General features: G+C 37.3%; 2 protein-coding genes across 3 annotated transcripts; both read right to left on the reverse strand.

The window, feature by feature from the left end:
- Window positions 1-62: 62 nt before the first annotated feature.
- Window positions 63-16,824, reverse strand: LOC134817863 (selenocysteine lyase-like). 2 transcript variants are annotated; one of them, XM_063827226.1, is made up of 12 exons: window positions 16,670-16,824; window positions 16,313-16,394; window positions 13,680-13,804; window positions 9,428-9,641; window positions 6,899-7,084; window positions 6,132-6,318; window positions 4,209-4,311; window positions 2,952-3,047; window positions 1,956-2,030; window positions 1,417-1,557; window positions 1,154-1,285; window positions 63-476 (listed from the first exon to the last, which is right to left on the reverse strand). In XM_063827226.1, exons 1-9 carry the CDS (start codon window positions 16,799-16,801, stop codon window positions 2,022-2,024), a joined length of 1,134 nt encoding a protein of 377 aa, XP_063683296.1. In that variant the 5' UTR covers window positions 16,802-16,824; the 3' UTR covers window positions 63-476; window positions 1,154-1,285; window positions 1,417-1,557; window positions 1,956-2,021. The 2 variants fall into 2 exon arrangements, with proteins under 2 accessions (XP_063683296.1, XP_063683288.1); XM_063827218.1 differs by lacking the exons at window positions 63-476; window positions 1,154-1,285; window positions 1,417-1,557; window positions 1,956-2,030 and having other exon boundaries at window positions 2,222-3,047.
- Window positions 382-2,022, reverse strand: LOC134826042 (glycine cleavage system H protein-like). Its single transcript, XM_063838302.1, has 4 exons — window positions 1,956-2,022; window positions 1,417-1,557; window positions 1,154-1,285; window positions 382-476 (listed from the first exon to the last, which is right to left on the reverse strand). The coding sequence occupies exons 1-4, from the start codon at window positions 2,020-2,022 to the stop codon at window positions 382-384; spliced, it is 435 nt and encodes a 144-aa protein (XP_063694372.1).
- Window positions 16,825-25,310: the final 8,486 nt, after the last annotated feature.

A 25,310-nucleotide genomic window follows, 5' to 3' on the forward strand; every position in this document is an offset into this window, starting at 1 on the left:
GACTTATTATCGTTGAGCTACAAATCGTGCTGATCAATCTTTTGAAAAAAGGACAAAGCTGATCATATCAATATGTTTTGGATGAATGTTTGTAATGAATATTATTCAAGTCAGAGAGATTACCATTACCTACAAATTAACTTTTATAAAATAAATACTATACTCCATGGCTTATAATAAAGCTTTCTAACCTTCATCGATAAAAATTACAGTATGGCACTTGAGTATGAAAGTCGATAACGAAAATATCTGAAACTAAATACAATAAAAATTACTTCACTATAAATCTCGAACTGCTTTTCTAGGCCTAACAAAAATTCAGCTGGAAATGTCACTGCACTGTCACAGTTTAAATGAATACAATTCCCTAATTTTCATGCTTTATGCTCCGTCGGCTAGGAAAGCAGCGTAACCGTCTCTATCCATCAGGTCGTCCAATTCAGACGAATCTGTGAGTTCAAGCTCAGCGATCCAACCTGAAACATTAGATTATGTTCAGAATATGTTTCGAACATTAAGAATTCGATTAAAAACTATCAGTCCAAAACTAATAGCAGATACTCGCTCTTTGAGCGAATGGTTGATGTAGCCTATTTTCACGGAACGTTCTACAAAAAGCCGTGCTAAAACCATGTGTTTGTGCCAGCCCGTGTTGTGCGCGCGCGTTATAAAGTGCTGGATCGAACTTTCCATATAAATCAGGCACATTAATGCTCACAATAAATAGTCTTTTCCGCGCGAAACCTGTTTTGTGTTGTTTGGAACACGCGGAATAGAATAGAAGTTATGACTTACGTGTTCAGTGATATGTCATAATTTAATATTTTGAAACGGTGAGTATAAAATGCAGACATTCAAGTCGTTAGGAATATATGAGTTAATTCTGATGTGTATCAGAAATTCCCCAAACGGGTACGAGCACCGGTAAATATTCTGAAAACATCATACAACCGATGAGTGTTTTAGTAACAGGCTGTCTCTAGAACTATAGACTTTTTGCGTCGCACAAATAAATAATAAGTCTGTCAACGAAGAAATTCATGACATATTTAGATGTGCACTTTAAATTATCTGAAGTATGCAAAAGCCAATAATAAATTGCACCGCTATTCTTACACAGCGCTAGAATCTAGTTATATAAAAAGTTCCTAACCTTCATCCTCAGGAGAAGAATTAATCATGCCGGGTTTATCTAATAGTTGTTCGTTAACTGCCTGAACAATGCCCCCCACTGGACAGTGTACGTCTCCTACAGCCTTAACACTTTCCACCGAACCTATTTCCTCTGGGAAGCGTTATTATTACTTTTGTGTTTATTGTTTTGATCGCGTGGTATACAATTGTGTCGAAACAATGAAGAAGAAGATCACACTTATCAGTAGCTACTATCAGTAGTTATCACAATTTGTACTGTACCTCCGGCGTCGAGCTCAGAGTCGAGTTCTGGTAACTCAACAAACACAACGTCCCCCAGGGCCGCTTGGGCGTGGTCTGTGATTCCTATTCTGAATTTATTACCCTCTACTTTGACCCACTCGTGTGCTTCTGTGAAATACACTGAAAAAGTAAATTGTTAAACGTAAAAGTAACAATGATTGTATGTGATTCTGTGAAATACACTGAAAAAGTAAATTGTTAATAAAGTAAGTAAAGTAAACTGTTACTGTGTTAGTCACGCTGATTGTATGCACATATTATGTCTATTGCGGGAGTCATGACAATTCAGTGTATTTGACATGCAGCTGACTCGAAATTATGAAAATATATTGATTTTTCATGGGGCCTAGGAAATTTCATCAATCAAATCTGACAGGTTATCAATGAATTTTTTGATTTCTCATTGACTCTCCGATATTTTACAAAATTCAATCAGAAAATGATTTGTCAGGTCATTAGAATGATCACTAAAGTTATCAAAAGATGAAGTAAAATTCAATCTATCTGGAGTTACTTACTTGACAGGCACCTTCTTTGTGCGTAGAGCTGACGTAGGCAAACCCGGGAAGTCAACCTCAGTGCCATTACCCTGACTAATTAGTAGTAAATTAGTAATGAATACTTAATATTAATAAAGTAACATTTATAAAGTAAGTTATACGATGCGAAAACTGAAATTAGTAGACACTTGCTCAAACCTCGTGCCAGCTAATGCATCATAATTTGTTAACACGAATATTACAATACGGAGTAAATCACTCACAATTAAATAAAACCAAAAAAATCAGTATAATAAGTTAAAACTACGACCAGAACTCAAATAAGATTATTCTATAATATGAGTGGATGAAAATCTAAGACATATGCTTAAAATAGCAGGAACTACGTCATAGATATTACGGACTGCGATAATCGATACATAACAAAAATTGGTACCGCTAAATACTTTACCGCTAAATTTATATATCAATGTACATAATTAGCTTCTGACAAGTGGCGTAAAATCATTTTACCAAAATGTCAGAAAATGGAGAAAATTTGGAGAAAATGGAAAAACCTTTGTGTAAATTGATATTTCATTCCATGGATTTTAAGTTATTGGCGCCCCAACCCGAGTATCAAATACTTAGCCATTTAAGATATATAATCAAATCGCATAACTTTACAAAATAAATATACGCGGTTCCCAAAACAACTTATCACAACTTCTAAAGATCAAATACAATATTAAAATTAGCATAAGTATAAATATAAAATAATTAAAACAAAGCAGCGCAAGAATTCAGAGATTAAATAAAACGATAAAACCCAGAGCTAAGATGGTAGTGGTACTAACCACTTTACATAAGTATGTAATTTATTTATAATTTCTCCATTATAATTTAAAGCAGAAGAGAGTATGACCCCAGCTAGACGGTAAGTAATAGGTCACGTTATCGCTACAACTACTAGTAGTAGTGGTAGTAGTGACTCGTAGTAGACTCGTACTAAAGCTGAGCTAGTTCGTTACTTACCCTAATAAGATCCTCAATAATAAAATCTACATCTTCCACAGTGTTGTGAACACCCAGGCTGACACGAATAGAGTTCATAGCTACTTCATACGAGACCTGCAAATTACATTGGTTATATTGGAATTGGTTACGATACTAATTTATTAGATACATACACGGAAATTACATTAATTTTACATTAGGTAAATTGTCACAAGCTTATCATAAGCTTGGCGATATACATCCCCAAAGATTTCTACTCATAAAATTCTCAAACTTGAAATTTCTCATTACTAGCTTTCATTCCGGAGAACATATTTCCTATATTACGTTTGTACTCGAATATTCCTCCCGATACGATTTCTTGATGTACAAATTGTACATGTTATATATTTATAGATTTTTCCGAAGACTATTCCGTGGCTTTACTCTATGAGTCGTAAGATTAACGTTACAAGTACACTCAGAATTGAGTTGGATCCGATACGAGATTGGGGACGGGTCCTTTAAGTATAAACAAACAATGAGATACGATAAGAAGAACAAAGGTGCCCCGAGGGATTTTGTCCAAGTCACTATTCTGGCCACAGAAATTTCACTCCACGGCCTGGTAATATTCAGCATCAGATAGTAATATTCAGTAATATTCGGTAATATTTGGTAATATTTTGTAATATTCCTGGTATTTCTCCATCTTATCCTGGAGGAAGGGCAAAGGAACTTAAGTCAAGCTTGAGAGTTGAGACTGAGTTATATAGTACTACTGAGTTGCCACTGTAATGAAACTCTTGTAACTGTAACTTCTAACTGACTCTAATGAAACTCTTACACACAATTTTTTGTCACTGGAGAGTAAATCGTCTTAATTTAAAGAAATAGTTGAGTATAATATGCTATGCTGTAGCTGTGTGCATATTCTTATGCATATCCCACACTTACGGTTATTTATATATTTGGCTTAATAATCCTAATATTTATGCACACTGAGCTTACCTATATAATATATTATATACATGACAAACCACACACGACCTCAAACCATTACCCACAACCATGACCATTAGTTTGATTTAAGGTTACTTGCAGATGATAAGGACAGTGATTTACCAAATAAGGCAGACTGCAAGGGTCCCTACCTACGAGCAACGGCCTTGCTGCTCGACAACTGACAAGGGCCCAGTGCCCTATCTCAGCGTCACGTGATAAACCTGACATCCTGAGTTTGGTGGGCGACATATAAAGAATGACAAAAAAGCACTGGTTTGTATTACAACTCACCCCTGAGTTAAGGAGGATCTGGGATGGTTTAGTAGTTGAGTGGCTGTGACATGCTGCTCCCTTACTTGCAATGAACTGGACTCCTTCCAACACGTTTACTGACCTGTAACAGGAACAACTTGTTAGCTGCTAAAGGGGGGGGGGGGGGGGGGGGGGGGGGCTGCTAAATACAGTCGAACCTCCATATACAGGGCACCTCCATATACATGGCCTCTTCTTTCCCTTTTACTCTTTTAGTATTGAAGTAATTCTATTATTGACCATATTTCAACATATTATGTTCTCGAAGGTAAAACTAATCAGTTAAAACTTGGCACTTAGTTAGTGCTTTGTGATTAATCGTGAGCCGATCCGACATCCAGAAAGGCGATATCGGCAGATAATCTGCGTGGAAATTCTGGAGGAAATTTGTATACCTGACCTTTTTTAGGGCACAAGACACCTGAAAATTGTGAGGAGGGAAACATTGATCTGCGATGAAACTTAAAACTTTCTGGATCTGGGGTTTCCATGCAGAACACTCAGAACACACCCAGAAGTTAAACCGTCCAGAAAAATTAATCTCATCAACTTTCTGAGGAGTGTTGAAGAGGACAAAGGATTAAATTTCCTACACTAATACCAGGTTAATTTAGTTAACACATATCAACCATAGGCTTAACGCGTCATCTCGTATCAATTACACACACACTTTTACTAACAGGTGTGGTAACTAGGATGTAGGAGAGATTTGGAATTTTTTCAAATTTGTGGACGTACAAAAGTATAAAATTATAAATTGTTGTTGTTGTTTGTTTTTTTTTCAAATGAAGGTTCATTTTCGCATTTATTTGATAGTTTGGATAGTCGGATTGAGCTAATTTTTTTTCATTGTTCGCTTGGCAGAAATCCGTTTTTCAGCCATATTTCCGAAAATAAGCATTTTAAGGTATATTTTGCTTCATAAGTTGTATATCAATATGGCTATTAGGTACTTTGGTGTATCGGAATAGTTTCTACGACTTTTCCGGGCGGAAATGCCAAAAAGCACAGAAATTATGAACTGCGTCAAGCCGAAAACCGTTTTTTCAGCCATATTTCCGAAAATAAGAATTTTAAGGTATATGTTGCCTTGATCGTCTGATCAACTGTTGCCTGACTGTGGCCTAGCACTTCAGCAATATTGATATCATATTTTTTGATGGGAAAAGGATGAATTACTCGGAGACTTGAAGGCTTTCGAGGGCCAAATTAAAACTTATAATTCGATTGAAAATAAAGTGACAGAGAGAATAACTGGGTCCGTCCTAATCTGGAAAAGGACTGCGGAGACTGTGCGGAAAAATGTTTACATAGACAGCATATTTACTATTTAGCATAACTAATCAGTATTTAGCATGAAGTATTTACTATTTAGCATAAAAATTCCTTATAGTTATTCCATGGTCAATTAAAAAAAATTCACTATAAGTTGCCAGTGGTGAAACGTACCTATATTAACGGGTGATAATCTTGGCAAAAATCGGTTTTTAGCCATATTTCCGAAAATAAGCATTTTAAGGTATATGTTGCTTTATAAGTTGTATATCAATATGGCTATTAGGAACATTTTGGTGTATCGGAATAGTCTCTACGACCTTCCTGGGCCAAAATACAACAATTCGAGTGACCGCAAAACCCTAGAAAAGGGTGTGGCCCAAAACGCCCTCATTGTATTTAGTACAAAAATGCAACGAAGTCCAACTGTTTTAAGCATCATCTAGAGAGGTGATAACCGTCGAGAAATCGCTTTTAACACGAAAAGCTAACGAGATGGCTTTTTAGAACGGTTGGTCTCCGCATAAGGTACTTACTATTAAAGTAAACAAATGTACCTCACCCCCACGAGAATCCACATCTATTAAACTTCAATTTATTATTATCATATCTTATTTGCCGAATTACCTGCAATTTTCCAGAAATATAGCAAAGTTAGAGGTGTTGGGCAATCTCAGAGAGTCTCTACAGTTTATGACGAGTTTATGGCCGAATGTTTCCACAAGTCTTGCCTCCAAGTAGCGCCGGCACTTCTCCATGTGCAGACTTTTCTGGGAGAGACCCTGTACTGCCAACTGAGCAGCGAGTCCTAGTCCTGGCGGTGATTACTATTTAGAAACTACAGTATTAGTGCTATTTAGTAACTATTATAATTAAACATACACCATATATACGCCTATACAATGTCAGGTGGTTTCTGATACGCATTGCTTTGTACTTGACATGCTTTGTACACTCCAAACCAACATTACTACAGGGGCACATCATGTGTGCATGCTAGCAATCCACAACTTTACAATAATCAAGATACAATTGGAGAACAGATTTAAAAACAATCCGACAAAAACTGGCATATTGTCAGGACTATAACGTGGTCACTGGTCAAATCAAAATAATTGTGGCTCCAAAATATGAAGATTTTTTAAAATTCTAAATTACGGTAAAAGCTCGAATATAAGGAAAATCAACAAATAACCTTGTGTTATGTCACAACAATCCCCACAATGGGCAGCACTGGATACTGCCCCGAAGAAGAGAAGTTACTTAATCTCAATCACAAACCTGCTATCACAGTTCTCAGTTCATGGCCTGATGCCAGCTTCTTGCACCACAAACCTGCTATCATAGGTGTATTCTCAGTTCCTGGCCTGATGACAGATACTTGTATCACAAACCTGCTATCATAGGTGTATTCTCAGTTCCTGGCCTGATGCCAGATTCCTGTCCACCCCCGTATAACAGTGGAAGTAATGGTGCAGTAAGACGGTGATACAGCGCTCCAATACGTGGTCCATAGAACTTGTGTCCGACCAGTGTCAGATAGTCCACTCTTAACTCTGCAACATCCACTGGGATCTTACCTGGGTTTAAACTTATAACTAGTAATATTTTACCTGGGCGTAATATTCGGCATAGCGAGTTTTTATAGCTCGAGCTTTAAGCTGTCAGGCCATGCTTATTATGGTCTTCAGCAGGCTTGTCCGCCGAGGCTAAATGGATCGGCGGCGGCGTTTCACTAAAATTACACCGGCGGCGGCGGCGTACGCCGGCGTGAGCCGTGAAATCAAGGCCAACTAAATTGAGGTCTATGAAATATGAATATGATCATGTACTTAATTTGGGTAATTTAGACTTAACTTCAACAAATGATGTTGGTATATTGTTATGGTATTATCTGCTATCAAATAAAAGTTGAGACAAATTGATACAATTATTTTATTTAAGGTAAAATACACAAACAATAAATTATTGCTGAAATCAATGGATCTCTCAATCTTTTTTGTTGGAAACAAAATCATAGTTTTTAGAACAAAACAGTGTATATTTGAAATTCTTAACATTCATCCTAGATCGCTGACTAAAAAGAATTAAACCTGCAGCCGACCAGGTTCTTTCAATTTCCGCACAACTGGCAGGTATACAATGCACTATTCTTACTATTATTATCACTACTGACCCTGATTCTCAGAGCGAAATCACCACTCATATACAGCACAATTTCATGCATGCTCAATTGGTAGAGCAAGAGACGCGAAATCTCGAGGTTCTGGGATCATTCCCCAGTTGTCCCTAGTTTTTCAGAATTAATCATCACATATAGACAGCATGAGAGTAGGCCTGGCCATCTCGAAGTGATAATAATAATTAAATGTTTCGCAGATTGGCAATTGATCGGTGTAGTTGGTGTTGTACACACTGCACTGATAACGATATCACGTTGTACGTGTAATGTAAATATAGTGTGGATAAATGCGAATATATATTCTAAATAACCAAAAAAATATTCTTACTATGTTTGAGAGTATTGGGAAAGTTTTTTGCCTATCGGCCCAAAATCTTAAAAGTTCGAATTGTAAAATTTCTTCTGCAGTCAAACTCATAAGTAGGTAGGTATCTGCTCAGTTCTTCTGATAATCAATATTGTTAAGTTAGCTAAAGGTGTGTATCATGTGTGTGTTGCCCCTAGCCGCTAATCGCTATCAGTAACACTGATATCTTCAAATGAAGACAGAATTATTTTGAAGTCAGAAAATGCACGCCGTACGCCGATGTACGCCGGGGTGTATCGGCGGCGTTCGGCGTGGCAAAATCACCCGGCGGCGGCGGCGTTCGGCGGCGGCGGACAAGTTTCGCTACAATTATGTGTTCATTCTGCTTGAAGACCGTTCAGTTCTAGAAAAGTTCTACACTCTTTAAAACATCTCATATTGTGAGGGGTTAGTGGTCAGCCAATGGCCCTTGAAGAAATTCCCCTGTCACATAAATTACTTAAATTATGTAAATCACAGTGCTGGCAAGCACGACCGGGGAAATTTATACCACTTGATGACGTCATCAAGTTAAGCGTTTAAAAAAATTTAATTTTAACAAAATAACAACTTTTCAGGTCATTCAGGGTGGCCCAGAAGTATCACTGATTAAGTGCTGGATCACGTATCTGCAAGATCTTAAAAGGGTCATAACTCGCTTAAATTGTGAACAACCAAATTGAAATTTTAGGGAAGCACTTCAATTATCAAACTTATGTGTCTATAAACTTTGAAGTTCCTAGCTTAAAGCGTTCTTACTTTATGGTGACAATAGTTGAAAAGAGGGAGCTGGAGTGGCGTACCACACCCACTGTAATTAATTAAATTTGACGAAACTTTCAGGAAATCTAAGTTTGACCCATATCTATGATCTCTGAAATTTCTGTGCAATTCTAAGAAGAATAACGTGAGTTATTAAAGGGTTGCGTGTGTTCGGTTACATCTGGGTCACCCTGCATCTTGACAACGGAATCAACAATAATTGCAACAACATGAAAACTGTGTAAACAGCACTGTATTTCCGCGTAAGCAGCACAATAATTCCACAATCATTCCACATTTTACTTCCTACAAATACTTCTCTAGAATGGCGCCAGATTACCTGCAAGGAAATTTCGGAGGAAATTTGGTGCTAAAGAGGTAAATTTTAGAAACCTTTCTGGTTGTGGGGCAAAGAGGACATTTTAGAAGACCTGCGCGGAATTTTAGAACTCTCTTCATGTGGGGTCCCCGGCCCAAATCATATTAGCATATTGAAATATGCTGTGTTAAGTAAATATGGATCCTTTTTGGATTCTGTGAGACAACGGACGTGTTTTTTGGGACATTGTCGGACATTAACGGACAAACATTATGAGAATTTTTCAGTTGCTGCAGGTTACAAAGTTCACTCACCTAAGGCTTGAGCAGCGTCTGTGTGGAAGAGAAGTCCAGGGAACTCCTTCTTCACCTTTCCAGCCATCTCCACTACATCAAACATTACACCAGTCTCATTGTTAGCCAGCATTATGGAGACAAGACGAGTCTGAGTGGTGCAGGCTGAGAGGACGTCCTCTACCTCCAGACCTCCTTTACTGTTCAGCTCTACTTCTGTTAGCGTTATCAGACCCTGGTAACGTCCTTACAATGAGACTGTTTTAGTGAAACAGTTCTTTAAAACTCATTCATTTACACACAACCACAAAGTTTAAAATTTCCTCGCAGACCAATGTTCCCCCTAAAATTTTCTAATATACCCTAAAAAAGGTCCTAGGTCTTCTTAAACTTTCCTTTTTCGCACCAAATTTCCTTACAGATTATCTGCCGATCTGCTGTCTTTCTGGATGTGGGTTAACTGGGCAATCATCTAAATTTTCCTTATAATGGAATCTGTGATTCAGTAATTTATTTGTGATTCATTTGTGAACATTAATTTCTTAATATGATATAATATATCTGCTAAATACTTCAATGTTGTAAAATACTAGTTAATTGGTTTGGTAACGCCAATTATGTTTTATAATTAATTCCTGAACTTTTGTAACATTCCTGATCAATAATTGTGTAACATGATATAGAAAACTGCAGAGATAAAGTACATACGATGTAGATTGTACTCACTAATAGGCAAGAATTTGCAAAGCTAAAGTTACCATGAAACTGTGATTTTCACTTTACATGCGGTGCTTGACTAAGTAGCGTACGTACGCGGTTTAATTGAATAGTGACTTTAACGAGAAAGATTGCGGTGAATACCCTACATATTATGTTTTCGAAACTCCACACTTGGTCTAAGTAACTGCTAATTGTTATTCAACAAAGTATTAAAAGTAAAATTAGTGTACAGTGTATTAGTGTATATCAAATAAAGGGTAATATAAAGATGTCCAAACTATGCAAAATATGCAAAATACAGCTGCACTGATTTTATTGTTATGCAGGGTGTTCCAATCAAAGTGAGCTTTACTGATGAAACTCAGGAATTCAGACGGCATACTTGAAGTTACGATCCCTGAGTTTCATTTGCATACTCTCTTACTGTCGTATGAGAGTATGAACTCTCTCTACAGTTCAAACAGACCGCAATGAGTGCCTCCCCCTAATAAGCTTATAGTATTACATAACAGTGAATCTTGCGGCTAACCTAATTATGATTTATGTACCAACGCTGCATATTATGTAGTAATGTGAGGGAGCGAGGGGGGAGAAAAAGTGAGTCATTGTCACATTTGTGGTACAAAACCATCAATTAAACCACTTACCACCGGCCGATTAAAAAAAATTTGCTTGTTGGCAATTTCGGAAATTTCCCACACACACACCCACACACAGATTTACTGGGATTGTTAGTATTGATACATGACGTCTTGCATATTTGGGGACATTTAATATTTGGGGACATTAACATTTTAGGACATTTAATTATTTAGAATTTAAAATATCTCCAGTCAGGACACTTTCAAACCATCTTGTACCTGACATGACATGACATGACATAACTACGTTTTCAAAATACACCCAAAAAAAGTCTTGTTAAAACAAAAAAACAAAAAACAAGAAGAACGGTTCTCCTTGTTAAAACAACAAAAACAAGTGAAATCGGCTGTCATCATCGGTTGGGGTGGATATTTTTTCCCGATCCATGACTCAAAGTGCCGAAGGCACAAAAGAGTCAAGGACAAGGGTTAGCGAACGAGGTTTTTTTTTGTATATGGTAGCTTTGCGACCGTACCTGCGAGCGACCGTACCTGCCTGCGCGCACACACTGTAATCGCCCACGTGACTACCTGCGCAAAGTTATTTTGCGGAATAATCCAAATTAGCTAATTGTTGGCGCGCGGCGCTGAACTGACCAAGTACATTGTTAATTTCACCATGTACATATCCCACTAGGCACTAATTGATAGCATACTATTATTATTTTGAGTTACTTATACTATTTTGCACGCATCCGTGTCGGGTGTCAGGTTGCATAAACAATAAGCATATGGTGGGGGGAATGCAACGTCAATTAATGTCAATTAATGTCAATTAATGTCAATTAATGTCAATTAATGTCAATTAATGTCAATGTCAGTTTTGCAAAATTTTGGAATACTGACATTAATTGACACGATATTTTTCGACCAGAGATTATGTAGTTCTACCATATTTTTAGCACTTTAGAACGTTTATATCATCAATTTATTCACTACTATCACATATGGAAATGTGAAATGTGAAAAAAATTAAGATCATTAAACAATAAAACTAAAATAATACGGTTTTCCGAAATTTAATTTTCTTAAATGGGCGTGGCCATCCAAGGGCGTGGTTCTCAACATCATCAGAACTTAAAACCCACATTAAACGAAATGCCTTCATGACATTTATATTTGAATAACGAATCTTAAACAGCTAACATTACTCATTCATAATAAAAAAACCGATTCTAGATATTTTACCTGTATAAGAAACCAATAAAATATGGGCGTGGCCGGTGGGGACCGAAGATGGAAGAGTTGGAAGCTGAAATTTTTTTTGGTGGTCTTTGAACCTAAGGATCAACAGATAAGAACATACTCATAATTATTCAAGGACATTTTGTTTTTTTGAACCGGTCTAACTTACATAGACGTGAATATCTTGAATATTTATCGAATAATGATAATCTCAAATTTCAAGACATATTAATGTCAATTAATGTCAATTAATGTCAATTAATGTCAATTAATGTCAATTAATGTCAATTAATGTCAATTAATGTCAATTAATGTCAATGTCAGTTTGGGGTTTTTATGGAATACTGACATTAATTGACGTTGCATCACCCCCCATATGGTTTTTAAAAATATACACGATTTTCAAATTCAATATGGAATTATATTAACTTGGTGGCGCTCGGCCTGTCACTTCGCCATATCTGCATACTTATAAACAGTAAAAACTGGGGTCCCCAGGTTGTATAGAAAATGATAAAATACGCCATCACGGATCGGGAAATTGAGCGGCCATGCACAAAAAAAAGCGGCCGCATTTCTTGTTGTATGTGATTATTATCATTTCAAAGAATACTACCAGCTTCCCCATGTTACCACAGGCTTTCTGGTACATTATAATATACTAGCAGGAACCCGTCTAACCCCAAAGTGGTGTCAAGACTCGAGAGACTAAAATAATTATTACCTATTTAATTCGCGTTTTTGACACCACTTGGGAGTCCAAATTTTGGGCACTAAAATTATTATTCCTTGGCCAATTTTTTATTTTTTCATGCTGATTTGAAGGCCATTAAAGCATTTGACCCAGTCAAAAAAGTTTCAGTTGTATATCTTTTACGGTTTTTTTGACGGATATATACATACATATATATCGTCTCGCTTTATATATAGTAAGATTGAATAAATTTAAATTGTGACAAAATTTTCATGAACACTCCTGTCGACTGGCTAACTCGATAAAAGTTTTTACTTTTCAATCCTATGTACATTTTCGTACGTCATGTCTGTGATTTTTGATTGAATCTCACATTTCTCAAGTGCCCCCTCCCCCGGCCCGGCCCCCCATTTGTTTTTGTGGTAGTGAACATTAGGCATTATATATGTGAATGAAAACCATACTTTATGCGATTTGTAATCAGCCAACAGATAAAAAATAGTTTGAAAAAATACCAAATAAAGAAAACACGAACTATTGGGTCCTTGGTCAGATTTACAAATTTACATAGCCTCTGCGCAGAAGACTTCTGAGGCCAATTAATAGGCTAATATGCGGCCCTAAATTTAAAGGTTATATCGTATATATTATATATATCTCATCATTATATAACTGAAATATTCTGTAAGCTTACATGAAGTGATGGCTATTAAAGAACTGACGACAAGCGCAAGCTTCTAAGGTTATCAAGCCTAGATGCACACTAGATATAAACGCTAAAATGCATGTGACAAGAGACTGGCACTCCGTGCCTCTCCGCTGTGGTAGGCAGAATATTTAGAAAAGTTTACATAAAGATGTTGGGGATATAAATAACAGTAAATTCGAGATATGATTACTAAATGCGTTCTAAATATGTAGGAACGACTGTTATATCTTAAACACCAAACAGTTTGCATAACTTATTAAAAGATTTTCTGGATATTAAGAGAATAAAAACAAATTTCAGGAAATAAAATGTAAAAATACACACTTGTTTGAAGAGGTTTCTAGCGTAGACACTGATGGAGTCATGTTCCACAGCTGAGATAACGATGTGAGGTTTGGAGTATAACTTGCTGATCGAGTTCAACACCATGTTGTTACATTCCGTACCGCCTGGAAGATGGTGTTTTATTAACAAGTTGATTATTGATATATCAAGGTTATTGAGATAATTTTAGGCCTAATCTAGAACGTGGAGGTTGAATTGAGGAGATATAAGGGATCAAAATGAAAATTGAAATCTAAGGACAATCTAGTACTAATAGTACAGACAGATCCGTCTGAAAAAATTGATCTACCGACACAAGAAGTTTTCTAAGGATTTTTGACGTTTTTGAGTCCCATTAGATGCCGTTTATGGCTGACCAACTTTTCCAAACTTTTCCCACTTTTTACCACCTTTCTTGTTTGTCGAATATCTTTAGTTGTGAACATCGTAAAAGGTTGCGGATTAACCGAGGGTGTTCATCTTATCAGGAAAAAAACTTTTGTGACGACAATTTTTACGTCAGATAATCAGTTAATTGGATAATTATCAATTGACTAATTAGCAACAATTTAAAAAATTTTCATTGGCCCAAAATGATGGGAATAGTTTAAAACACGCCACGAAGAAAAGTAGTTTTTAGAAAAACTTTGAACATTTTTCACTTACATTTTTTTTCGATACTTGGAAAAATTTCGAAAATTCAAAATATTTGTTTGCTAAAAGTGATAAAATTGCATGAAACGTGGAGAAAAACGGTTTTTTAAAAACTCCGTGAATTTTTCGTATCAAGAATACTAAAATCACCAGTAAATCTCGGCAGATTTTAGTAATCAGGAATTACTCAGTGGAAAGGTCTGAAACTGAAAAAAGTTAACCACACGATATTCGAGTTTCATAACTAATTACAGTACAGCCTCATCGATTTTCACAGAAACTGCACCAAAGACACAGTCAAGATCGAACCGATAGCCCGCTGTACTATCATTTTATTAATTTTAATGATGAATCAGTGGGGTTAAGATAATCACATTTGTAATAAATAAAACCACTCTGTACCGTCAATTGTGCTAATCTAAACCGGCCTACCTGGATTACCAGACCTCTTCTTTTCCTCAACAATCAAACCGATTTGTGCAAGAAATGTGATTTATCATAGTTCATATCGCATTTCAAGAATCAATAGTTCCCACAGTCAGACAACGAATGAGTTTAAAAATTCCAACAAAATCTTTATAACATCATTGGTAAAACATTTTCGGACATCTTCAGTACCTAATAAAGATAAGGGTTAATACTCCAATTATATCAGAAAATTTTAAATTGAACTAAAGGATGTTAGCTGTAAAAAGAAGCCAAACTCTCAAAAATGGAATGGGAAGCACTCGGGTATGGGGGGTTGTGAGGCCCCAACTAGTCGGAAAAAATATACTAGTCCCTGCATTAAGGGTGAAATAATTTAAGGACCATTATCAAAAGTTTTATTTTCAAATAAAAGTGGCATACCAAAAGGATCACATGAATTAATACCATATGGTTTCAAAGTTCTGAGTTTTTGTATAAGTAGATGTTCGTTAACTTCTAAATTACTAGGACTAGAATTCTTTAGGATAAAAACATTATAAGAAGCATCAAAATCAGGTCTATTGGAAAGGTTATGTGAGTCTATTAGGTGAGCTGCTAAACTGTAAGTGTCACTATCATCAGATAAAAAATCATCACTATGTTTTAAGGAAGGGTCTTTCAATAATTTATAATAGTTAGCTCTATGTTCGGTTACTCTTTCATGCAAAGTCCTAATGGTACGTCCAACATAGCAGAAAGGAGATGGACATAATTTACAAATGAATATATAGACTATGTTGTAGCTAGAACAGGTCCCTGGAGCTTGTCTTATCTTGACTCCATTAATACAATAACACTTTTCACTTCCTATCATTGCACAACACTTACAATTTCTTTGATGGCAAGGTTCTGTTTTTGTTACAGTGTTATCCTCTGCGTGCAATTGTGGGTTGAGGAGTCTTCTCCGCAAAGATGCGGCCAATAGAAGCTCTGAAGCTGAGGTCTACGAGGGCAAGGATCCATTGTTTGAACTCCTCACTCCATTCCGTTCGACATTCAGTCATAGCAACAGTTAGGGCTTCCATTGCCAAATCGGGTTTAAGAGAATCATATAATGCCTTGTAGTCAAAAGCAAAGCTTCTGAGCCGGCGTTTAGTATTGTGATCAAATGAACTGTTGATGCCGTCTAACCAGTTAAGTGCATCTCCAGAGTCGATAAGTAGATCCCCACAAAATTCACGTTCCAATGAGCGTAAAAATGTGTCAGCAAGGTAAACATCTGAACGTCTTGTTCGCATTTGGTGGGTGATGCAAGTACATATCGAGTTGTATTCAATCACAATACAACACAATACGTGTATAATGTATATTATATGGCCCTTAATGCGGTATATGAAACGCTTTATACTGGGGTGTTTCTATACCGTACACTTCTCGTTTCTCTCGCGAAAGACCCAGTATATGGAGAGGTCGTATCATGATAGTTTGTACTATAGTAGGAAAATCTTAGTCTACTAAGATGAGCACTAAATAACAGTATTATACAATTATCGAAATGGTAATGAACTGACCTGACATGAAAGTAATTTCGTCCTCGCCACAATTGATCACTTTGCTGATTCTTTCACGTGATTCCTTGATAAGCTGGGCAGCCTGTAACATAATTAATTGATGGAAAGGTATGATTAAAAAACAGAATAACAGCTGAAAAGTCAACACTCTGATCCATCAGAAGTTAGATATAAATCGAATATCATGCACACAACCCACACCCTGTACACAAGTTATTGGTTTAATTCCTACATCACACATCCAGAAAGTTTTAAATTTCCTCGGAGTTTAGTATCCTGCCCCTAAAAATTTCCTCTTAAGCACCTGCACAGGGCGGGTCTTAAATCATGATCAGGCGAATAAAACAACAAACTCACCACATCAGCATCATCACTTCGGGAACTAGGATTAGCCCAGCCGGATCTGAGAGTCTTGCTTATCAATGCACAAACTTCCTCACTCAAGGGTGTTGTACCATTGTTGTCTACATATACTTTGTGTTTCACCATGGAGGTATTTCCTTAATATCGGTTTTTAAATTATTATTATTATTATTCTTGATTTGATTTTATTAGCAAAACATCAGAAAAGTGTAGATGTTGCTATTGAGATAGAAAAAATTAGCTATACATCAGAAAAATATTATAGATGTTATTATTATGATAGAGTCACTAGCTCAATTAAAGGTATAGTAACTGTCATGAAACCTAGGACTAGACAATCAGTGCTTCAAATGCGCTATAGCTCACACCAAACACTAAACAGCAAGTTTTGTGTGGTCACTGGTCTGGCAGTAATAAAGCAGTATCAGAGTTGTCATCTTCCTATATAAAGCGAGATAGTTTTAATACTTTCAATACTACTATATATAGTAGTATTGAAAGTATTAATAAATTAATGTTATATATAACAAATAATTTGAGGACAAAATGACACTCCAAAACTTTGATCATAACATATGGACAGAACTGAACAAGAACACAAACTACATCAAAGACTGAGGAAACAGGAGAACTCTGCAACCCAGGAATCAACAACTCAGTCACCATCGCTTAATAATTGGTTTGGTATCAACGTTACATACTATGTTCCCCTGACTTTTATTTATTCTATTTATTTTTAAGGTATTAACCTTATGATAATACCTGGGGACCTTAGGCTATCATGTTCAGAAAAATATCGAATTGTAGGTTTATAACGTACCAGGACGCGCGCGATTAGGGTATGCACGATAAAAATAAACTTGATCGGATTCTTAAAATTGTTGTACCATTATTTTCTAGAGACTGTGAGAATTTTCACAGTACCAAATTTGTCATACCTTTTTGGACATCAGTGAGTTTCCGGTTTCGCCTACTACCCAGCAGACCTTACTGGCTGGCGATATTACTACAGGTGATCGCCTCTTCAAGGCTTGTTGAATTCTGCGCGCGCTCGTTAGTTCATTGCATTTGCACGCTTCAATTATTCCAAGAATGCAATTTCACCACGTACCACGTGATACGATTCAGCCAATCAGAGAACAAGAATCCGCAAAGTTAAAACTGCGCAGTTTTATAAGGCTTAAAATATGACTTTTCGCGATAGTTCAAAATTTACATTGTTTTGAATATTCCTCTTGCATCCTGGGGAGGTCTTATCAAAGCTTTATAGATGGCTATCATTACACATTTTTCTCTAATTATCAAATTCCTTACAATCCAGCAAATCATTCGATTTGCCTTGGAAATACATGCTTTTATCTGTTCATTCCAAAGCAGGGAACTATGGGTAATAACCCCCAAATCTTTTTCCTGATCAGATACTTCAAGTTCTACGCCATTTACTAAATAATTTAAGTTAGGGTTGCTATTAAGATTAATATGAACAACTTTACATTTAGCAGGATTAAACTTCAAAAGCCAAATACTCTCCCAGACTTCCAGTTCTACAATATCTTCAGCAACACTGCTGTGGTTAGCTGCATTACCAATCAACTTGAGGTCATCTGCAAATAATTTAATCTTATTCTTGACTATATCAGGTAAATCATTAATATAAAGAATAAATAGCAAAGGACCCAATACTGACCCCTGGGGAACACCAGATAACACGTGTTTCACCTCAGACCATTGTCCTTCTACACAAACCCTCATGGTTCTGTCTGTAAGAAAATCTTTAATAACATCTAAAACTTTTCCTTTGACCCCAAACCCCTCCAATTTAGATAAAAGTCTAAAGTGGGGGACAGTGTCAAAGGCCTTACTAAAATCAAAATACAGTAGATCAACAGGATCACCTTCATCTAAAATATCAAGAATATTATCAAATGTCTCTAAAAGATTAGATAAGCAAGATTTGCCCTTAACAAATCCATGCTGATGCTTTGATATTCGTTCTTCTAAAAAATCCAATAAATGTGCCCTCACCAACTTTTCGTACACTTTGCACAAAATACAAGTTAAGGAAACTGGTCTATAGTTTAAGGGATCTGATTTAACACCCTTTTTAAACAATGCTACAACGGATGCTGACTTCCACACCTCAGGAAGAGATCCCGTTTCTGAACATATTTTAAATAATTTAGTGACTGCTTCTACAAAGTTGTCATCATAAGCTAACGATTTTAATAACTTTGGATGAACACCATCCGGACCTGAACTCTTAAAAATATTAAGCTTTAAAAGTTGCTTCTTAATATCAACACTGCTAACTTGCAAATCACTAATAACATCTTTATCATAATCCAAAGTGTCATTTTTAGGAAGAGGGCCTCCTCATTTAACCCTCACACCCGATTTCTCGAGTATTCGGCTGAGTAGACCGGGGGGCTGCATAGACCACTCACGATCCTTAGCTGAATGTCAACAACACTCACCCCACGACCAGGCAGGCAGTGGGATTTGAACCCGCAACCTCACGATTGCAAAGCTGGCTAACCGACTGCGCTACCTGGCCGTTTCTAAAGACTGTAAGAATTTTCACAGTACCAAATTTATTATACCTTTTTGAGTGATCAGTGAGTTTCGCCTAGGTGCCATATTGGATGGTGCGCGGCTTTTGGAGCAAAATTAGGTATAAAAGTCGCGTAATTTGACGAAATTCGTTGATTTTTATCCTATTATTCTGTCATATCTTCGGTTCCTAAACATGAATCATGCTGAAAAGTTGTCAGAACCTTCCAATCATACTTAACTACCGAACCTAATTTAGTTGGGAGAGATTGGCCTTGGTTAAGAGGTCTAAAAATGACAAAATAGGTATAAATTCGTTGATAACTCAAATTCTGAGCATCGAAATTGCTCAAACTAAATTAGGTTCAGTAAAACATAAGTGTTTACGTAAGCTGACCAAATTTCAACAAAATTGTTATATGGGAAGTATTATAACTTTTCGATTGTCTCCAAAATAATGTGCTGGCCGAAATAAGAGCTAAAAAACCATTCAATGGTCAGCGCGCGCGTCTTATTGTCGATGGTGCACTGCCTATGAACATGATACTGATAGCCTGAGATCCCCAGGTAACTGATCCCCTGTATCGTAGAAACTTTATAGTGAAACGACAATTGGGGTCACGACGTGATACAATTCCGAGCGTGCTAAATCACTCTACAGTCGATCTTCGAGATTGTTCTAAAAGGGCCCCCAATGGTTGTAACCAACTTCAATCGATGTATTTTCGGACGCTGATTCCGAATCACCCCCATGACATAGGGTTAAAATTCTCTCCTGACGAGATATTGGCGAAAACCTGTATCGATCACGTGATATGACCGTATAAGGAAGTTAGTCTAATTTCTCGTTAGGGTTAGGGTTTTAGCATATGTTTTTGTTAAGGATTGGGTTAGGGTTAGGGTTGGGATCAGATTAGAGGGTTAGGGTTTCGAAAAGTCGTTCAGAACCAGCTAGAGAACGGGATAAAAAAGTCACGTGACAGTCGAGTGTAGAGTGATTAATCATCATCAATCATCCATACAATTCAATTAAGCGACGTCTGACTACAATGTACAAATGGCAGCGTTTGATCGAAAACCTGGTATCATCCACCATGTGTGCGCGGCTATATCGTGGCCACGATATTAGTGAAATGGCAATGGAGTTCACGACGTGATACAAGGCAAGATATTGGCAAAAAACTGTCTCGATCACGTGATATGACTGTATAAGTTGTAGCGCGATGCACTACTGGGTCGCGCGCGCGCATCCAATAATGCTTCTCGCAACCACGTATGCAGATCGGCGAGATGCGAAGGATTGACATCGTGAATCAACTGTATAAGCAATATAATAAAGAAGCTAAGTTGATATAATTTCTCGTTTACGTTAGGGTTAGGATTTTAGTATATTTTATATGCTTTCGTTAAATGTTCAAGATTGGGTTATGGTAAGGGTTGGAATCAGATTAGAGATCAGACTAGAGTCAGTGTTTCAAATAGTCATTCAGGGCCAGCAGCTAGCTAGAAACCTGAGCCCTAAATAAAACAATCGAATTCGTGTTTATCTAGCGTGTCACGTTACCAAAACAGTTGTTTGCCTATACTGATACACAATTACTCTTGATTATCATACAGGGAAGCATTTTTACCCTACGTCATGGGGGTGATTCGGAATCAGCGTCCAAAAATACATTGAAATGAAACACTTTCATACCCTCATATTAAAGCCTTTTCCGAGCGTGCTAAATCACTCTACAGTCGATCTTCGAGATTGTTCTAAAAGGGCCCCCGACGGTTGTAACCCACTTCAATCGATGTATTTTCGGACGCTGATTCCGAATCACCCCCCATGACATAGGGTTAAAATGCTCCCCTGACGAGATATTGGCGAAAAACTGTATCGATCACGTGATATGACCATATAAGGAAGTTAGTCTAATTTCTCGTTAGGGTTAGGGTTTCAGCATATGTTTTTGTTAAGGATTGGGTTAGGGTTAGGGTTGGATCAGATTAGAGGGTTAGGGTTTCGAAAAGTCGTTCAGAACTAGCTAGAGAACGGGTTGAAAAAGTCACGTGACAGTCGAGTGTAGAGTGATTAATCATCATCCAGCCTTTTCACAATAATTACAAAAATTGAAGCGCAAAGCAAGAGATTTATTTAGTGTGTAGTACAGTGGAAGCGGTTTTCGTTGGATCTACTTGAAATGTGAAATGTGAAAGTTTAAATTTACTTCAAAGTTCAAAGGGACAATAAAATTACAACTTATAAGCATCAAAAATCCAAATTAAAATGCAATTGAAAGCATGTTCAAACAATTACATATATCCCAGTCTAATTGTATTTGTAGGTCTGGGTTATAAGGGCTAAGTTTAGGGTTAGGGTTAGTCCGTTAGAGTTAGGGTTATTAGGCTTAGGGTTAGGGTTAAAGTAAGGCCAGGGTTAAGGTTAGGGTAAGGTTAGGGTTAGGGTTAGGGTTAGGGACAGGATAAGGCAATCAAGGTGACGGGTGTTATTTCAAGTGGAATGGATTGACATGGACCATGGGCTCGCTATAGTGGCGCCCGTTCAAACAGTGTTTCATTGTCCATGACTCAGTGTTGATCCTCTACTTCTCTTATCACTTCGATATCTCCAGCAGAGCTTTCCTGTCTACAATTTCTTTTCTCAACCGTCCTGATCCTTTGCATTTCAATAATTTGATTATCCCCTGCTGAAGACTCCATGTTTTTCTGTGTATCAGCAGCTGATGACTCTATGTTTTTCTTTGTCTTATCTTCCAAATGATGTGAATGTTCTCGTCGATCATCGGAATGCGTTTTATATGATATGCAATCCAAGAATGAATGAAAATGTTTCATACAAGATTTGTCGTACAGTATGGGGTTGACCACAGAGTTTATTGGTAGGACAAGGATTGAGAAGACCGAATACCAAGGGGTGGCATCAATAACGTCCGATACATGAAGAAAGCAAACTAATATGAAAGGCATCCAGCACAAGAAGTCTGAAAATATGATGGCATTTGTAACCCTCTGAAGGCGGATGTTGTTGCCCTGGATTGTCTTGTTTAAATTGTCTTTAGTTAGTTCGTCGGATGACTTTCTGGCTGATGCTGCAATGGTTGAGTAGGCAGCGGCGATAACTAGAAAACAAGACAGATTAACAGATATGATGACCAGGGAGAAGTTTCGTTGAGGATCATCCGGTTTCACGAAGTACTTAAACAAGCAGACGGCATCATTACCATAGAAAGTTAAAGCTTTGTGTCTGATACCACCATAGTCCTTGGAAAACATATTCTTCACCAGAAGTGTAATCTTTGACCAGCTTAACATGTCACTCGACATTCTTCCATAGTATTGTTCGAGAATGGCCATGTGACTCTTCTTGTCTAGGCTGTCCAAAAACAGAGTGTTTGAATTTTCATAAGCAAGACCATTTACAAAGGAGTCCTCCAGAATTCTTAATGTGGGAAGAATCGAAATAAGCAGCGATGACCCCATTATAAAACATGTTACACAAATAACCTTGATGATACTTTTTCTATCCACTTCTCTTGGAATTGACAAATAATCATTGATGCCAAAGACCCTTATCAGACTCAATGCTGTCATCGAAAACAATGAAATCTGAGAGCCCAGTGTACTTATTATCCCTAGATACTGACAGGTGTAACTTGTAAGCCATTCTAACTGCACTTTACAGTACAGTGATCTGTAGAAGCTGTCAAAGAATGAGAGTATGGTCAGGTAAACGCCAATTTGGAAATCTCCAAAACTGATTAGAAAGATTAAAGAGGTTGTTAAGTATGCGGCTTCAGATTTACATGTCCGAAGGACGAGTCCTTCTCTGATAAGATTTTTACAGTTAAGAATGACGGCAAAAACCCCAATCATCCAAGCGGAGATTTTAAGGAAGAAGTTATCAACAATTTGGCTGCCACAAGTTGCATTACATTCGTCTGACATATCTGAACAGTTAATGTCCTTGTCACATACCCGAGAAACTCGGATGTACTCATTTGATCGTTCGCATTGAAAATGATTACTGCACACCCGTTCATCAGACCCGTCACCGCAATCATCTATTAAATTGCACACTCTATCGTAATTCAAGCACTTGTTGTTTGAACACAGAAACAGCTCATTGCCGAATAATCCTGTTTTTTCATTTTTAATCAAGAAAGTAATGTGGCCGTAAGTATCAACGGTAACAACTCGGTTTTTGGCGAACTGTTCTGGACAAGAATCAAATTTTAACTGTTCTGCTAAATTTAAAGGACAGGTTGAATCCGAACAGTACCCGAGACAGCTAGTGAAGACATATAGTTCACCGTACAGATAGCTGCAAACTGTTTGAGCGACCGGCAGCCGGATTGATGTAGAAGAGTTCTTCCCAAAAACGTCTTTAATCTTTGGCAAAATGAATTTATGCCGGCGACAATAATTACCAGTAAGATGTTCAATATCTTGAAGTCCCTTCAGACAATATGATAATAGCATACTGTCTTCACCGTCACTGAGAGCATTGGAAAAGGTCGCTGTTTGGGCTCGAGATACACTGCAGATTCTATTTTCATTCTCGCATGAGTCAACTCTATCACAAAGTCTGGAGAATTCAACAAACTCATTTGCAGCTTGATGACACAGGAATACTTCCGAGCAAGAGTCGTTCCGTCTCTTGTAGCGAAAAGTTCGTCCTGATCCACAGTTTGGCCAGCCCTCAATCTCGTCCTCACCATGCAAGCAATCTTGTAACCCATCATTAATCCACTTCAATGGAAATGACGTGTTTCGTCCGGAAGTTTCAGACACATATCTTCGTTTACATTTTAAGACTGTCATTTGTTGACACAATTCCCCTAGTTCGTCTATTCCGTCCTTGCAATGAGTCTCTCCATCACAGAGCTGGTGTTTGTGAACCAGACAAGACATACCAACCTTGGCACATTCTTTATCCAAGCCATCATCGCACAATTGAGGGATGTCCGAAGTGATCCTCAAGTCAGTGTCCTGGACACAAATGAACTGTTTAGCAACAGTTGACATGTAACCGTTTATTGGGCAATGGAGCGCCACTCGTGAGTTGTCCGAGCAGTTTGTTTGATCCATAAAGTCTACACAAAACTCATCGTCAATCAAGTACCTATCAATGGAAGTGAATAAGAATGTTCCTTTCATCAGACGAGAGCCACTGCAACGTGTTCCATTTCTAAGAGGAACTTTAGTCCCAGACCTGCTCATGCAAGAAGGAATAGTTTTATTCACTACACAGTTTCTCTCATCTGACTTGTCCTTTGGACAGTCTACATTTTTATCGCATATACGCTGCGGCAACAAGTACTTGCCACCATCACACCACATGCCATAACTGAAGCCATTGCAGATACTTTCATCTTCACAAGGAGGGTCTCCATTACAAATCAGATCGCAAGTCGTGCTGTTTTTGCCATCACACATTCTTTCGTCCATATCTGTATTGGCGCAGTCATTACGACCGTCACATTTTTGTGCAATACTCGTGAACTTTCCTTTCACGAGATAGAATGTAGAATGTTTAAAATCATAATGGTTCATCCTGGTCTCGCAAAAATAACCACATGGGTATTCACCTGAGAAAGAAAATTATTTAGTTTACCCAGAATTAGAATCAGCAAGTCCGAAATAACGTTTTGTTTTCAAAGGCAACTGTCCGCCTTTTGATTTCAAACAATTTTACGGAAACTTCGCGGAAAATTGATTGCGATTGCAATAATAAATAGAAATTCTAATATTATTCGTATCTTTACCCGACATAAGATCTTTTGAAGGGCCTAACCAAAGGTCGAATCCAGAAGAACAGGCCTGATAAAAGTACGGATCATCTTTACAAGTCTCGTTCACAGCTACATGTACATCCCTGATAATTTTAATATGTTAATGAGGCCTGAGAATGCACTGAACATGCTAATAAATTCTAATAATTCTACAAATTATAATCCATCTAATAAGAAATAAAATGCTATAACAAACACTGACCTTGGTGCTAAAAGTAGATCGATCTGGTAAAATTGGTTCGAGTTGATACATTTTAAGGTTCTAGAATATGTATGATCTTTACTTT

This window comes from Bolinopsis microptera, chromosome 1 (assembly GCF_026151205.1).
Source record: "Bolinopsis microptera isolate Bmic1 chromosome 1, MBARI_Bmic_1.0, whole genome shotgun sequence".
Taxonomy (NCBI): domain Eukaryota; kingdom Metazoa; phylum Ctenophora; class Tentaculata; order Lobata; family Bolinopsidae; genus Bolinopsis; species Bolinopsis microptera.